The sequence below is a fragment of the Dioscorea cayenensis genome, chromosome 5 (genome assembly GCF_009730915.1).
Source record: "Dioscorea cayenensis subsp. rotundata cultivar TDr96_F1 chromosome 5, TDr96_F1_v2_PseudoChromosome.rev07_lg8_w22 25.fasta, whole genome shotgun sequence".
Classification (NCBI taxonomy): Eukaryota; Viridiplantae; Streptophyta; class Magnoliopsida; order Dioscoreales; family Dioscoreaceae; genus Dioscorea; species Dioscorea cayenensis.
Window position 1 is genome coordinate 23,838,283 of NC_052475.1, and position 15,339 is coordinate 23,853,621.

The 15,339-nt window shown below is 37.3% G+C and overlaps 1 protein-coding gene across 1 annotated transcript; it reads right to left on the reverse strand.

Annotated features, from left to right (window-relative positions):
* Window positions 1–7,855: 7,855 nt before the first annotated feature.
* On the reverse strand, window positions 7,856–14,902 carry LOC120260690 (putative E3 ubiquitin-protein ligase LIN-2). Its single transcript, XM_039268231.1, has 15 exons — window positions 14,186–14,902; window positions 13,665–13,892; window positions 13,485–13,570; window positions 12,221–13,372; window positions 11,938–12,082; window positions 11,512–11,769; window positions 10,790–11,096; window positions 10,553–10,677; window positions 10,351–10,467; window positions 9,677–9,802; window positions 9,464–9,586; window positions 9,024–9,134; window positions 8,625–8,771; window positions 8,277–8,522; window positions 7,856–8,036 (listed from the first exon to the last, which is right to left on the reverse strand). Exons 1-15 carry the CDS (start codon window positions 14,900–14,902, stop codon window positions 8,019–8,021), a joined length of 3,906 nt encoding a protein of 1,301 aa, XP_039124165.1. The 3' UTR covers window positions 7,856–8,018.
* Window positions 14,903–15,339: the final 437 nt, after the last annotated feature.

Sequence of the window (15,339 nt, forward strand, 5' to 3'; positions counted from 1 at the left end):
GAAGGGGGTGGAGGGTTTATATAGGGGCATCGAGATCATCGAGATGGGATCTTTCATCTCGAGATTGATGATGGTGCAGATCTCAAGATAATCTTGCGGCGGAGAGTTGCGTTCAGATTGCTGGGTTTTAACGCTGAACCGTCCGCCTGCTTGTTATCTGGGACGTCAGTGTTTCTCGAGATCAGGTCCTAGATGGATCTCGGTACAAATGTGCGGCTGAAAACACGTGGGCTGTTTTTGAAAAAAATTTCACCTGCCATTTTTGGGTGTCCGGTTCCTTATTTTATGGGAAGATTTTTTTTTTTATTTTTTAAAGGACCATTAATAGAGATATATTATACTGAAATGTCATGTGAAACTCCATTAGATATGTTCAGCATGTTTATCTTGTTATGAAATGTAGGACTGGATATAGCAGTACCGTAGCAAAATAAATAAGAATAATACTGAAAAATAAAAGACACAAAGATATTATGTGGAAAACCCCTAAATAATTAGGGTAAAAACCACGGACAAAGATAGAAGAAATTTACTAAGTGGAAAAATTTCAGGAGCTACAAACTCTTTCTAATAATAAGGAGAAAACCAGTATCCTCTCTAATACTTAAAGAATAGACTAACTCTCAAACTATTTTTCTCACACTTCTCACCCTTCTCTCTCTCTCTAACTTACTCACTCTCACTGTGGTGTCTTAACAAATGTCATGGGGGTTTATATAGCCCCTTCACCAAAACAAACCAAGTGTAGGATCATTTTTGATCCAGGGGCTCACTAATGATGAGGTAGGGTGGTACTCACCCCCAAATAATAAAAATATTCCCCACTAACTCTCTTCACCTACCACCAAGTCATGACAAAGAAGGAGAAATGACATCCTTGTCCTTCTATCTTCAACCACACTGCTTCTTTGCTGGCTTGTGTAGCTGCTAAATACTACGCTCGCATCGTTGATGTAGCCACGATCGATCGCAGCTTTTGAAACCCGACTCATAGCTCATCCGCTGGTGTGAACACATATCCAAAGTAGTGGATTTGCTTTTATCAAAAATCACCTGCATAATCGGCGATCAACATATCCAGCGACGATGAAAGTCTGATCCCCCATAACATAATGCAACATCTGAGGTTCCCTTTATATATCTGAGAATCCTCTTAACAACATTCCAATGATCTCGACCCGAGATTCACCATATACCGAGCTTACCACTCCCATCGCATGTGCAATGTCCGGTCTTAGTACAAATCATGGCGAACATTAGGCTTCCCACCCATGATGCATACGAGATTTTCGAGACATCTCCATCCTCTCATCTTCACTCGCTAGGACACATACTTGAGGGATAACTTGAAATTAACGGGAAGTGGGGTAGAAATTGGCTTCTACGCTCTTGCATGTTGAAGCGTCACAAGATCTTCTTTAGATAAGTCTTCTGAGAAAGCCAAATCTTCTTGTTATTTCTGTCTCGGTGAATTTGCATCCCTAGATCCTTCATTTCAAACTCCCTAGCCAATTGTGCCTTCAACTCCTTGATACGATCTTTGTTGGGGCCTGCTACTAACATATCGTCAACATACAGCAACAAGAAGACGAAATCTTCTTCTTCAAACCTCTTGACATATGCACAAGGGTCTGTATTGAATCTGCTGTAACCAAGGCTCATGATGAAGGAATCAAATCTCTTGTACCAACATCTTGGCGCCTGCTTTAGACCGTACAGAGATTTGTTCAACCTGCAAACCAAGTTCTCTTTATTTTTTTCTTCAAATCCTTCTGGTTGGAGCATGTAAATTTCTTCTTCAAGATCTCCATGAAGAAATGCGCTTTTGACATCTAACCGCTCAAGTCGCAAGTCTAATGTAGCACACATCGCCGGACTACTCTGGACCGTTGTAAGTCGAACCACGGTGAAAAATATTTCGTTGAAAGTCAATACCTTCCTTCCGAGCATATCCTTTTTACCACCAGCCTAGCACGATAACGATCTACTTGATCATCACTATTGCGCTTGATCTTGTAGACCCATTTGTTGCCAATGGCCTTTCGCCCTTGTGGTAGTGACACCAGTTCCCATGCCCTATTTTTATGAAGAGCTTCAATTTCTTCTTCCATTGCTGCCATCCACTGAGATGCATCCCGAATTGTTCGATGCTTCTCGAAGAGTTGATGGTTCTCCATCCCTCGCTAGAAGACGATAAGTAATGTTACCCTCCATAATATAGTCGAATGCCAACTTGGTGCCATTCTCTGTACGAGTTGACCGACCGAACTCCGGGACTTCGATTCATCGGCTCTTGTACCTCATGCCTCAGTGTAGCTTCGACTTCTTTTTCACCGCATGACTGTAGTCTCCGTGCTTTCTTTTGAAGTGCTTTTTACCATCTACTTGCTCTTGTTCTTTGTCTTCCATGAAGATAACATCCCTCGCCGATCATAACCTTGTAGGGCGTTGGGATCCCACGAGCGATACCCCTTAACACCATCAAGATATCCTAGAAACATACATTTTCTCGGATTTTTGGATCCGACTTTGTAGTTTCCTCGGGTATTGTACATTACATACACATGACTTCCAAATATATGAAGGTTTGAATAATCAATCGGCTTACCGATCCACATCTCCATCGGTGTCTTCAACTCAATTGCAGCTGATGGAGCCCGATTCACCACTTAACAGTGCGTGCCGATCGCTCGCCTGTAACTTCTTGTCTAAGCTTGCAGCTCCCATCATGGCTCTTGTTCTTTCCAACAAAGTCCTGCTCATCCGCCTCCGCCACTCCATTTTTGTTGAGGAGTGTATGTTAGTAGTGAACCCGCCTTTTTAATGCCTTCTTGTTTACTGAATTCATCAAATTCTTTTGCGCTGTATTCTCCTCCATTATCGATCCCTCAAGCACTTGATCTTTTCACTGATTCAAGTTCCACCCAGCGCTTTGTAGAATTTGAAGACTTGAAACACATCAGCCCTTCCTCTTGATAGGTACACCTAACATCTCCGGAATAGTCATCAATAAATGATACAAAGTAATTTGCTCCTCCCGTGGATGTAATCGGTGCTCGCACACATCGAGTGTACCAATTCTAGAATTGCTTTGCTTTCTAGAATTAGATGTGTTGAACTTCACCGATGTCGCTTGCTCATTAATACAATGCTCACAAAAGGGTAATGTTACCTTTGTGAGACCATGAAAGTAGATTCCTTTCTCGCAAGAATCTTCATTCCTTGCTCTGACATGTGTCCAAGTTTTCTGTGCCATGTCATTGTGCATCTTTCACTTGGATTACTTGTAGCAACTGAAGCTTCTCCTTGTTGCAAAGTTTCTCCCTTCATCATGTATAGATTAGCAGCTATCTTTTCCCCCTTCATACATACAAGCGCTCCTCGAATTACCTTCATGATCTTGTTCTGGACTTCAATTTTGCAACCAAGATCATCAAGTCGTCCTATAGACAACAAATTCTTCTTGAGGCCCTCCACATGTCGGACTTCTTTTATAGTCCGAATCGTGCCATCATACATCTTCGCTTTGATGGTGCCAATGCCAACGATCTCCAAGGCTCGATCATTACAACATGACTACGGATCCCCCGAGGAGATAGGTTCATAGTGATGAAACCATTCTCTTCGGGAGGTCATATGAAAAGTGGCTGCTGAATCAAGAAGCCATACATCAACAAATCTTTTACTTGATGTAGATACTGCTTAACACACCATGGCTACTCCATCATCTGAAGTGTTTGCAACATTTCCTTGAGGATTGGAATCCTTTTTATTTAGACTCCAACAATCTTTTCGAGTGACCTTTCTTGCCACGGATGGGTAACACTTGAAAGTCTTCTTACTCCTTGATTTTGATCTACCATGATTGTAGCTCCCACATCGGATCCACGTCTCGTTGATCTTCCTCTCGTTACCTTCGAGGCTTCCGCTTGCTTTGTGAACTTGCTAACTTGTCTTCCTTGTTCTTCAGGCTGACTCTCTTCCTCCGTAATGGCAAATGTACGATGTTGTCAAATACTAGACCGTCCAGTGAGGCATTGTTTGTTAAGTTGATGACGAGTTGATCATATGAATCTAGTAAACTTTGGAGTAGAATTTCCACACGCTCACTTTCGACTCTATCAGATGTCCCAATGATGTGAGTTGGGAGAATAGGGTGTTTAGTGTGTTCATGTGCTCGTCATCAAGTAGATTCCGCCATACGCAAAGTATAGAGTTTCCTCTTAAGGAAAAATCTTGTTGTGGAGTGATTTGGCCTCAGACAACTTAGTGAGGTGATCCCGCATCTCCTTTGTCGCCTTCTTCTCTCGCTATGCTTGATAGAACCCCATCGCGAAGTGCTAGATGAAGATCGGGCAGATGGCGTTCCCGTCCCATCTCATTCCACTTGTCATCTTTGACCTCACCCTGGTCTTTCGCGTGACGGCCATGCGAGTTGTCCTTCCTCATGATCGCCTTCATTTTCAGCTTCCACGTGAGAAATTACTCCCGTTGAATTTTTTTCAATATCATACTTTGCTGCCATTGTTTCTATCACAAACGCTTCAAAGGCATGAACCGGTTCCCTGCAAAGGGTGAATAATAATCTAACTTATTTTCTCGATGTGGAGGATCCACTATTAGTGGCGACCCAGCAGAGCATACGATAAGTAGATATATATACACACCCTAAGTCCGGCTCTGTACCACTTAGTTATGAAATGTAGGGACTGGATATGTAGTCACCTGAAAGAAAATAAATAAGAATGATACTGAAAAATAAAGGACACAAAGATATTATGTGGAAAACCCCTAAATAATTAGGGTAAAAACCACGGGCAAGGATAGAAGAAATTTACTAAGTGGGAAAATTTCAGGAGCTACAAACTCTTTCTAATAATAAGGAGAAAACCAGTATCCTCTCTTATACTTAGAGAATGACTAACTCTCAAACTATTTTCTCACACTTCTCACCCTTCTTCTCTCTCTCAAACTTACTCACCTCACTTGTGTGTCTTAACAAATGTCATGGGGGTTTATATAGCCCCTTCACCAAACAAACCATGGCTAGGATCATTTTTGATCCAAGGGCTCATCAATGATGAGGAGTAGGGTGGTATCTACCCCAAATAATAAAAATATTCTCCCACTAACTCTCTTCACCTACCACCAAAGTCATGACAGAAGGAGAAATGACATCCTTGCCTTTCCATGTTGATGAAGAACATAATTGCCATGGGCCAATCAACATATGTTTCATGTGTAGGAGGATAATATGTACAATTTTTTTTAAAATTTTTATATAATTTAAAAAAAAAATAAGAGCAAGTCACTTATAAATTTGAAACTTCAACCTTTACATGTTGGAAGAGAATGAAATACTAATTATTTTATTATAAAAAATTAAAATTTTATTATATATATATACAACTCTAGTGATCCGTGCGGTATTATTTCATGTTTTTAAGTTCCGGTGTTATTTTTTTAACATTTTGTTTTTTTTAAAATTGGAAATTTTAGATTTTTAAAATTTTTATTATAAAAATTAATGAAAAATATTAATACTAAATAATACCAATGATTTTTTTATCTATTTGTATCAAATCTCTTTAAGTAAGATATTTATTTTCATAGCAGACCTAAGATCAAATTTTATAGTTCAATGAGATTATAGATGCTTGTTAAATTTGTTCTATATTTTAATATTTTTAATATTTTTTTTAATAAAATAGGGTGCTTAATGCTTATCACTTATTTATAAATTTATAAAAATGATTGTGATTAACAGTAACATTGACTTGATTGTCTACAATAGCAATGAATGCACTTAAGAGGAAGGTGGTTCACTTTATATTGCTATTGGTTTTATTTCTCAGTTAATCTTGTCCAATGGTTCAAAATTTCTTTTATTGTTTTTTTTTTCTGCTATTTAGCCTATTTATGAATTATGATGACCATAGACTTGGCATGTTTATAGTGGTTTACTCATAGTGGTCCACCCACAATTTAAAGGATATCACATCCAAATGGAATTGACTCAAAAAATGGGTTGGTATAAAAGTATAACTCAAAAATGATTTTTGCCTCATTCTTGTCTTTTCCCACAGTGCTCGTCACCACAAAGTCTTACCAATCTCCCCTGTATTTTTATTAAGTCTTCACATTTTTGGATTTATTTTTAGATTCATATTATTTTAGAAATATTAATTTTAAATAAAACAGTTTTTATTGGTTGTCAATCCACACAAGGGAAAGAGATACAAGTAACCCTTTAAAAATGTAGGCTTTTCAAACTTGAATCTATTTATTTAAAATATCAAAATCTCTAATCCAATTGATAAATAAATATTTTATTTTTATATGTACATGTATTTATGTGATTTTTTTAATAAACATATTAAGTTATGAATTTGAATTCTCACTTTTAATTGGGGGAAAATGAAATACCACTCAATTATTATGAAATAACATTTATGTCATTCAATTATGTATATTTTTATTTTTATAATATAAAAATGATGGGATATATGTACTAGGTTTAACAAAACACATGTTCATCCTTTTTTTTTAAAAAAAAAAGAAAAGAAAGATAAGGAAAAAACGTTTGAGAAACTATGGATGAGCAGAGAAATTGCCCTTTTTAAAAAAAGGATAAACTACGAAATCAAGTTGGCAACTTTTCATGAATTTTCCAACAAATAATTCAAATTTTGGACATATAATAACAAACATCATCACTCCAAAACATGGCAACGTGTAAACAATGTTAAAAAGAGGGGAGACAACGAGAGAGAGAAGAACGTGCGTTCAAATTCAATGAGATACACACTTACCAAACTTGTAAATGTTTATAGTTCCCTGCCAAGGTTCATAAAATAAATAAAATAAAATAAAAACATAAGATACACATCATTCCAACTCTGTTTGGTTGAAGGGCATCTCCAACACATCGTCAAATGTGACGTTCTGGATTAGATTTGACACCCAAAATCTCCAACCATGCGTTATTTTGGGCGCCAAAAAATAGAAAATTTCTTCTAGATGGCAGCGATGATATCATGCTGCCACTCGTAGTCATCGATTATTTCTAATTTTTAATTTTTATTTTTTTAATTTTCGTTTTTAATTTCGAGTTTTGATTTTTCGCTTTTTTAATTCTTTTTTTAATTTTATTTTTAATTTGCTTTTAATTTTTAAAATTTATATTTTTTTTATTTTATTTTTTATTTTTGTTTTGATTTTCGGTTTTGATTTTCTGTTTTTAATTCTTTTTTTAATTTTGTTTTTAATTTTGCTTTTAATTTTTTAAATTTATATATTTTTTATTTTATTTTTTATTTCTATTTTGATTTTCAGTTTTGATTTTCTGTTTTTTAATTCTTTTTAAATTTTAGTTTTATTTCTTTACAATTTATATTTATAACTTTATAATTTAATTAAATTAATAAGTTATAATTTAATTTTATATTTTTTAATTAATAATGACATATCAAATTAAAGAAAATAATTTGCGAATTATAAATTCATTAAATTAACGAAAATTACATAAGTGATAAGATAAAAACATAGAAAATAATCTTAAAACATACACTATCAACGATATAAATTGTGGATAGTATGAATATATAAATTGTGAAATAAAAAGAATATTTTTAAAATATTCTATTTTAGAGTTATAAAATAGAGATGATGGTTGGAGAAACTTTCACTATAGAAACTGTATTTTTGAATACTGAAGCGCTAAATATAGAGTTTTGGGTTGGAGATGGCCGAAGACAATATATAATTCAGCCAAACCACTGCACATGATCAAACAAACTTGTGTCTATAGAAATTACAGTATATGTAACTTATATATGTGTGTGTGTGTTTAGCATTCATTAATCAATTATTTTACAAGAAATCACAGTCATCAATAAAATAAAATAAAAACATAAATATGTACATATTCCTGAAGCTGTTGAAGAATCCTCAGAGCAAATTAATGTATTCTTTAATCTTGAAAAAATACATATAGTTACACTCATTCATCCTTCTTTTCAAGTCAATCCCCAAGCCTGCGAATTTCACAATAAAAAGATAAGCAGCTATCATTGATAAATAAAATATTGCAATATGAATAAAAGCTTATCAAATATAGTTCTCACTGATAATGAAAAAAATTCATATGTATCAGTCTCCATAAGAGTCGGAAAAAATCAGATCAAGCAGTATGAAATTATTGGATAATTTTATCATATATATATTGGATGTAATTACATACAAATCTAATTCATTAAGATGTTTTGAAGTAATACCTGAATCCTGCCATCTGAAGTTCCAACAACCAAAAGCTCTCCATCAGCATCAACAGCCATGCATAGGATTTTACTATTTGTTCCACATTGAAGTGTTGAGATTTTAGTAAGTTTCTCTCTGGACCAAACTTCCACAATTCCCATCTTACAACCTAAATATATAAATTCTGTGCTTATAAACATCGATCGAACTTCCATTGTTGATGGCAGAGATCCAATTAAGTTGTAATTTGAAGTGTCCCATATCTGCAAGTACTCAATTATTAATTAATTAAACATGTGTTGAATCTTTGCCACTTCATCTTTGTTTGCAATACTGTGATTTTGCTTGAAAAGTTATGTATTTACCTTCACTGCTGCTCCTTCAAGAGGACTGTTGGTTGTATAAAGCAAACCATCATGAATTTGCATTGTATAGATTGGATTTGACTTTCCCAGTAACTTTCTGTTACCTGCTTGAATTGTACCCGTTGTTCCAGTAGCCAAATCAATCTCCTGAAAGTTTAGAAATGAAAATGTCAAGCAGTAAGACTTATGTAGGGATGATCAGGTACACAGTTATCTTGATTGTAAGATGAGCAAATTATTTACAAAAAAAAAAACCAAGAGACAATAAACATGCAAACAATAAAATATAGTATCATACTATATATGAATGTAGAAATTTCAAAGACTTTCTGAACTTTGGTGGATTTCATATACTGAGTTATTAATAGAGTACGAACTTTATGAAGCCATGCATAATACCTGTATAGTATTATCATGGCATCCACAATAGAGTTTTCCCTGTACTAGAGCCAAACTTTTAACCTGCTTGTTCTGGTTAAGTACCTTGGAGCCTCCGTTCAAAGAAATCACCTGACAAAACAAAAGGTGAAATAAAATATTCAGTGGCAAAGGAGATTCTTATGTAGCACACAACAGCAGTCTGTTGGCACAACTTATCTTTGCCTTGATAACTTCAGGAGTGCCTGAACAAGGTTGTTGAATCTATATCTAAATAAATATGGTCTTTGTCCTAATTTATTATCAAGTTAATCAAGGATTTTTACATGATGTTAATTGTCAAACAAGTAACTAGGAAGGAACTAAAAACCATTTTCAATCAATATTGGAGTGAGTTCTGACAATTTAAAGTTTGCTGCTATGAAACTTAAAAGAAAATAAAGAAAATCACAGTGAAATACCTTGACACCAGCCCCCTGTGGAATGAAGCAAGAAATGGTATTAGAAACAACCATAGATTGAACCTGATCTTTCACATCATGAATTTCTAAACATTGAATTTCTCCTTTTCTAATGGACCAGACCTGCTTGTATCAAAAAAACCTGGCATAAGAAATAGAAAACATGAATAGAAAGAGGGATATTGTTTATATTGATTATTGCTAAAAACTAACCCTCATGGTTTTGTCCATAGAACCACTGTATATTTTATCTCCAGATACTACTAAGCTGGTGACAGCTTTAGAATGCTCATGAGCTTCTTGGATCAGCTGGAGAACACCCTCGGCACCATTCCATACCTGTCATTTGAACATTACCGAATAACTTTTTCAACAGAAAGCAGCAAGATGTCTTTTTTTCCCATGAAGCTTATATTGAAGAAGAATTATTTCACAATCTTAAAATGTCATTTTCAGGAAAAAAAAAAAAATCACCAACTATGGCATAATTCTACTCCATCTTACTTTTATTCTTCAAGGTAATAAATCATGCGACAACTAACTAGCACAGTATTATGAAGGTTTTACATCTACAATTGAGCAAGATTGTAGTCACTTAGGCAGAACAATACTAATTCAGTTTTGGACATAAACTGATTTCAAAACTAAATACTAAATTTCAATAGATCTTGATAACTCTTGCAGTATGTACTGATAGGAATGCTTCTAATTTGAGTTTTGTTCATAAAGAATAATATTCAGCATATAAGAAAGCTTTAGAGTTGCAGAGTAAAATCTCTTGAGAGCAGTGCAAAACAAAGGGCAAGATGCCACCATAAATGGGAGGAATTGTTTCAATGAGTTTTGCATGCATCATTATTCAGCAACCAACTGATCATGAACTCTACCTTCATAGTTCCATCTGAATGTCCAGAAATTATCCTATTTTTGATGCAGATTATGGACAGCACTTCTCCATTTGAGCTGCAGAATGCTTGAGCTAGCTCTTTGTGATTCCAAATGTCCTGATTTTATAAATCAAGATTAAAAAAAAAAAATGTCTCCTTAGATCCTCTTAAACAGAGAAACAGTGAAACAAAGAAAGCTTACAGCACTAGTCTCTTGGCCATCTGAGAGAAGTTTCAACATTTCATAAGCCAAAGCAGAGGACTTTTTGAGCTCTCTCAGAGCCTTCAAAATGTACTTAATATAGGAAGTCAGGTCGTGCAGCCCATCTGAAAATTTCACACACAACATAATTGTCACCATCAAAGAACATAACACACTTTCTTATCAATGAAAAATTAGTTCATTGGCATGAAAGCTAATGAAAATTGGCAGTTCTACCAGGATCATTCATGAAGCTTCGCAGGGCGAGCATGGCAAGTGCCTTGTCATCAACATCTCTAGAAGATTTGAGAATTGAAACAAAACTTTTCAGCAAACTGGTCCTTGCTACTCCTTGGATCCCCATATCAGGAAGAAGAGAGAGCATGTGGATAAGCCATGTTGCACACACAAGACATGCTGAGAATAACTCTGGCTGTTTAGTCTTCATGCCTTCAGCCAAAGCTTCAAAAAGCAAACCAAATTCATGGCTGACTAGAGCAAAAGCAACTCTTCTTTCCCATTCATCGGCTGCCTTCTCTTCTTGCTTTTGCATTGTAGAAACAAACACTTAAGAAAAGTAATAGGCTTTAAGATACTATATTATGTACACATAAAAAAATAATAGCTAAATATGTTAGACAGCATCAATCACAAGAAGCCCATCGGTAGATCTCAACAATCCCAGAATATGTTAGGGGATTTGGTTCAATCCAGAAGCCTTCTTCAACTATTTCGGGAAGGAACTTCTGTGTGCATGCCTTCCATAATTTTCATTTAGTTGATAATATGAGATTAATATTAGTAATAACATTAAAAACACAATCAGAAAAGAATGCCAGCTTGTGAGTGTGTGTGTGTGTGTGTGTGTGTGTGTGTGTGTGTATTCACAGCTTTCGCTTCCAACATGACAATGCAGTTAGGGAACTGTGATTGAAGTGGTGTAGATCATTTTAACTAACCAAGTTTTCATCTGAATTTCCAAGTACGTGACCCATCTGTTCTGCTCGCATTATAGCTCTGTAGCTCTTATTCATTCCAGCCCGCTTCAGAAGATAAGCTCGAGCAAGGGACTTACCAGATGGTGAAAACCTCCCTTGGAGAGCCAAGATTGTTTCAGCAGCTAAAAGCTGAACATTGGGGAAGTCTCTACTTTTGAGACATGAAATAAAAGCATTCACAGCCTCTTCACGATAAATGCTCATCTTTCTTGGCTCCACCTAATGAATCCCTAGCATCAGTAATCTCACAAATGGCGAGAGTATAAAGTAGAGTTTCTCATAACTAATAGAACAGAAACATCCTCAGTAGACAAAAACCTATAAACTCGGTTAATGGTGTATATTTTGGATGGTGTATTTACAAGTAGGCAACAAGTAAACACTAACCAAAATATCAAGCTGGAGGAGAAGACTGGCAACAATGGGGGATTGATCTTGGAGAGCTGTTTGTAAGTGGACAAGCAGAATATGCATTGTGCTGTAAGGACCTCCATCCTTTATGATATGAAGAAGCTGCTCGTTGAACGTTCTCCTGCACAACTGCTCTTAGTTACGAAATACTCCACATGAAGAACTAATAAATGTCGAATGGTTACATAAAAGGTAATTTGGGAGTAAATGGGGGAAAAAAGGATATATTTCATGATAAATGCAGATAAAATAATTTAACCTGCTAAGCTTAACTAATTCAGCAAGATAATGAGCAATAAGAAAGCGCTGGTCATCATTTGCGGTGGAGAAAGACTCTAAAAGAGGTTCAAACTCAGCTGTATCAGCAATAATGTTCCTGCAACTACCATCCTCCTTCATACATGTTAGCAAGATCTCAGCAGCAGCTAATCTCTCATCAATCAGCTCAGCCTCCAAGCTCAGAACCACTCCCTCAACTACTCTTTCAGAAATTAAAGCACTAACGAGCTCAGACACATCCTTTTGGTTTTCTACTCTTAGCATTTGGTTTAAGATAAACAAGGAAGCAGTCCTGGGTTTTAGACACATTAAAATAGTTTCATATTCTCTCCTCTTTATAACCATCATTAGAGCATCAACCATATCCATTTCAATAAGGCTCTCTGGCGTAGGGCTCAACAGATAAATCAACACCACAGCCTCCATGAGTCCCTTCTTGAACAGAGAAATCATGCAATCCACATCTGAATCAACCCTGGTGAGCGTCTGCACAACAAGCTGGTCCCTTGACGCTAGCTCTGAAAGCATGAATACAGTGGACCGTAGCACATTATTATTCGGAGAATTGAACAAAATCTCAACAAAACCATTTACAACTGCTGGTTTCGAGAGAACTGGCAGCACCTCAGGCTCTGGACCAGCTTCCCTCCACAATTGTTCAATTTGGAGAACAGCCACCTCAGACTCAGCCAGAACCTCAGATGTGCACAGACTGGATATCAGGCTCCTCAGATCACTAGTGGTGCCATCAATGTTTGCTTGGCTAATGACACGAGTTGGTGAAGCAGTGTTCCTCAAAAGGCTGGCATCCGAAGCATCCTCCTTTGGAGAAGGATGCTCAGATCTGCTAGGCGTTGAATAAGCATTGTTCTGTTCTCTCCAGCTAGCAATGAGTCTCCTAAGCACATAATTGGTCTTTGGTAGCTGATTACTCTGAAGATTTTGGCGTGTGATTGGGCATGTAGAGTTGCCACGCTCCAGCCATTCCTGTATAGCTTTGCGCTCATAGGTCTGTCCAGTCTCCAAGGTTACCGGATCATCGAAAATATTGCTAGTTATGGGGCAGACAAAGTCTTTAGGAGGAGTGCTCTTACCAGTTGGAAGGATGCTATCTGAATCAAACATTTGATAACTGGTGGAACAGAAGCCAAAATAAGCAACACATAGATGAACCGGTATAACAACTGAGATAACAAGAGAGCAATTTGAAAAGAAGTTGCAACTTGCAAGAGAAAACACATTACCATGTAGTCTCTGAAGATGTTTGCTCTAAATCCTGGTATTGTTTTTCAATGGATGGAAATGCTGAAATTCTCATGTTCTTCTTTTCCTATAGGACAAAATACAGACGATTAATAATTAACTATGCAAACAAGGAAGAGACAGTATCTTCGATGGAAACAAAGCAAAGTTAGCAAACCAACCGGCTTTCCAGAATCATATTCATTGGAATCCTCAGAGGAGAATTCAGATGAGAAGCCAGAAATCAGCTTTACACAAGAATTTAGGTTGTCAGTGGATTCCTGTCTGCCAATCAAAGAAGGAACGGTTCTCCGAGAATTTGCTGATGAAGTCTTTAAGTTCTTGGTTTCAACTCTGGTGCTTTGTCTGCTAAGGAATTCATTCAATTGATTATCTTCAGACCACATTGGCTGCAGATGTGCACACACAAAGAGCATAATTTTAATCCTAGAATTGCAAGATCAATCATGGAATCAAAGAATAACATGGCAAACAATCCAATCATCCTGTATTTCAAGGAAAAATGCAAAATATAATTCAGTGAATCATGAAATTCCTACTTTTAAAAGAGCAAAAATTTGTACGTAAGATCCAAATTATCAAGGTAGAAGAAAGGATCAAACTGAAGACTTAATTTTTCAGTGAAAAATCAAATGAAAATAAAAAAAAGGGGGAGATCAAGGGAAGAAGAACGACACATTACATCACAGCGCCCACTTGTTGAGTCAAACCTCTGCCTCTCATCATCTTCGCCATCGTCATTCCCCTCCTCAGCATCATCTTCTAGGACTCCATCACCGCTGCCAACCTTCTTCAAGACTACCAGCGGCGCTGGCAGATCTTCCCACCCACTATCCTCCAATTCGATAACCTCCTTCAGATACTTGGCATAGGCCCTCGTGTTCTCATCGAGGATGCTCTCGTACCTCTTCTCAAGCTCCTTCAAATCGAGATCAGAGGGAGATTGGGACCCTAGTAGGCGGGATCGCTGATCTGCGAACCATTGGATGGCAGGTAGGAGGTGGGGGATGAAGAGGTCTTCGAACACAGCCGCAGCAATCTCATATCGGGCTGGCAAGGGATCGATCTCGAAGAGATCAAGGAGGGCGAGCCCAGCTTCGCGTGGGCGGCGACGGACGGCATGGACGAGAGCGAGGAGGGTGGAGGAGAGAGGGTTCTTGGAGGGTAGGGTGAGGAGGAGCTTCTCAGCAGTGCGGAGAGAGGCGGAGTGCCGGGGGCCGGCGGCGGAGTCTAGATGCTGGGAGAGAAGGGCGAGGGCCTGGAGAGTGGTGGGATTGGGCGAGGAGAGGCGGAGCCGGGATGCGGTGAGGGCCGACCGCCGGAGATCCGGCTGGGAGAGTACCTCTTCTAGGAACGCCGAAGTCCGGCGAAGTATCACCGCCGGAGTCACAGTGGGCATGGCGACGGTGTTGGTTACTTAGAAGAGCTTTGGTTTCTCCTTAACCAAAGGAAAAGACGAAATAGTCTATTAAATTCCTCCATTCTTCACTTTAATTACACTTATGCCATTATCTCTAATTAATTCAAAAGCACTCAACATGGCAAAGGAGAGGATATTGAATGATTCTGGGGGTATGATGGTAACTTCAGTGTATTCAAAATTTCGCGGGCCGGCTGGAGGGAAGAGTGCCACGTGTCGAATAGATGCCGTTAATCTAAGATGATGAATCCCAGATCACATCCTAGCCGTTGAAATTTATGGAAGGGATTAATTTATGGCGGGATTATGAGTTTCAGTTTTGACTCCACTTGTCTAATCTATAACACTTGGGACTTGTCTTTAATTTGCAGAACTTCATGAAGTTATATTTAAAGTTATTAATTAATTAATTAATG